Source organism: Ursus arctos, unplaced genomic scaffold, assembly GCF_023065955.2.
Source record: "Ursus arctos isolate Adak ecotype North America unplaced genomic scaffold, UrsArc2.0 scaffold_22, whole genome shotgun sequence".
Taxonomy (NCBI): Eukaryota; Metazoa; Chordata; class Mammalia; order Carnivora; family Ursidae; genus Ursus; species Ursus arctos.
Window position 1 is genome coordinate 57,221,274 of NW_026622897.1, and position 2,160 is coordinate 57,223,433.

At 42.3% G+C, this 2,160-nt stretch overlaps 1 protein-coding gene across 1 annotated transcript; it reads left to right on the forward strand.

Moving 5' to 3' along the window:
• The first annotated feature begins 641 nt into the window (after positions 1-641).
• On the forward strand, positions 642-1,592 carry LOC113269487 (olfactory receptor 52A1-like). Its single transcript, XM_026518366.2, has one exon. It carries the CDS (start codon positions 642-644, stop codon positions 1,590-1,592), a length of 951 nt encoding a protein of 316 aa, XP_026374151.2.
• Positions 1,593-2,160: the final 568 nt, after the last annotated feature.

Below are 2,160 nucleotides of genomic sequence, written 5' to 3' on the forward strand. Positions count from 1 at the left end.
GAAAAACAGTAGTTTGTTCAATATTTTGATAAAGGAATAAGTTAATATAAGGAAGACAAACCATTCTAACAAACCCCTTTGAGAACCAATGCCAACTCTGCGATAAATAACTCCCTTCTGGGCACCAGGAGTAATGTGGTTAGTACAGGAGGCTCTCATAGGATTATACACGAATGCACACAACAGTGACAGAAATAAGATTTCTTCTAGGACATCAGGACTAGGAGAATTTCCAACTGCAATGAAATCGCGTTGGCATCTAGGTAAAGAAGGAATACCTAATGGTGGGTTTTCAGGCAAACTAGGCTAGAACTCAAGAAAGATGGCAAAAATCAGTGTTCTCAACTTCATGCTTTCCATTTCCACAGGGCTAAGGCAGAGATCCCCGAATGTTCTCATTTTTTCGCTCTGGTTAAGACCTGCAGGTTTGCTTGCTTCTGCCAATCTAATGTGTATTATAGAATTTCACCAGAACATTCTGGCCACACTGCCACCCAAAGTTAACTGAACTTGTTCAATTTTCAGTATGGTTGAATGATAACAGCTGTATGATAGTGAGGGATGAAGCCTTTTCACTTCTCATCCAAATTTTCTTCTGCAGGTGGCAGAATCCACAGTGAGAAGACAGAATACCAACCTCTATGGCATCCGTCAATACTTCATATTTGAACCCCAGGACTGTAATCTTGATTGGGATTCCTGGACTAGAACACGTGCAGTTTTGGATTGGGTTTCCTTTCTTTGCTGTGTGCCTAGTGGCTCTTTTGGGAAACATCATTTTGCTACTCATCATCCCCACAGAACGCAGCCTGCATCAGCCCATGTACATCTTCCTGGCTGTGCTGGCAGCCACTGATGTAGGACTCTGTGGAGCCATTGCTCCCAAGATGTTGGCCATCTTCTGGTTCAGATCTTGCTCTATGGCCTTTGACACCTGCCTTGCTCAGCTGTTCTTCATTCATGCCTTGCAGTGCACGGAGTCTGGCATTCTGTTGGCCATGGCTTTTGACCGCTACATTGCCATCTGTGATCCACTGAGACACACATCCATCCTCACACCTTCCATCTTGGGTCGCATGATAGTAATAGTGGCAATTCGAGCTATAGTGCTGGTTGGTCTGTTACCCATTCTAATCAAAAGATTGCATGCTTTTCATTCCATTGTAATTGCCCACTCTTACTGTGAGCACATGGCTGTGGTCAAGCTAGCTGCAGAAGACGTCCGAGTCAATACAACATGTGGTCTTTTTGTGGGTTTTGCCATACTGGGATTTGACATGGTTTTTATCCTCATTTCCTATATGCTTATTTTCCAGGCTGTTTTTCGTCTACACCAAAAGGAGGCACGGCTCAAAGCATTTAATACGTGCACAGCTCACATTTTTGTTTTCCTTGAGTTTTATATTCTTGCCTTCTTCTCCTTCTTCAGCCACCGTTTTGGACATGTTGCTCCCCCTACCCACATTCTTCTGTCTACCATCTACCTCCTTGTGCCACCTGCCCTCAACCCTATTGTCTATGGTGTAAAAAACAAGGTAATCCGTAAGCGTGTGGCAAGGATTTTTCTTCTGAGTCATATCTCCCACCAGTGATCTATCAAATGTTTGTGGTCATGTAGAAAATACTTTCATTTCTTAGAGATGGAGAAAGTTTGGACTCCGTGTGTTCATTGTTGGGGACTCACATGCTCTACCCTAAATCTTTTATTTTCACAGTCAGGTTGACATAAAAGGTATCCAGATTAACAACGATACTTGTTCTCTATCTGTAATGCATTTGACTTCGAATCTGATCTTTATCATTTCCTTCCTTTTCCTTTCTTTGTGTTTAATTTGCAGTTATTTTTATTTCTTCATAAGGAAGCTTTGATTATTGGTTTTCAAACTTTCCCTTTTGGAATATAGACATTTTCAAGTATGGATTTACTGTAACCATTGCTGCTGCTGCTGCTGCTGCTTCTTCTTCTTCTTCTTCTTCTTCTTCTTCTTCTTCTTCTTTTTGTATACCACATATTTTGATATCCTGTGTTTTCATTTATTCAATTAAAAATAAGACTGGGGGCACCTGGATGGCTCAGACGTTAGGCGTCTGCCTTCAGCTGGGGTCATGATCCCCAAGTCCCAGGATCGAGTCCCACATTGGGCTCCCTGCTCAGCAGTA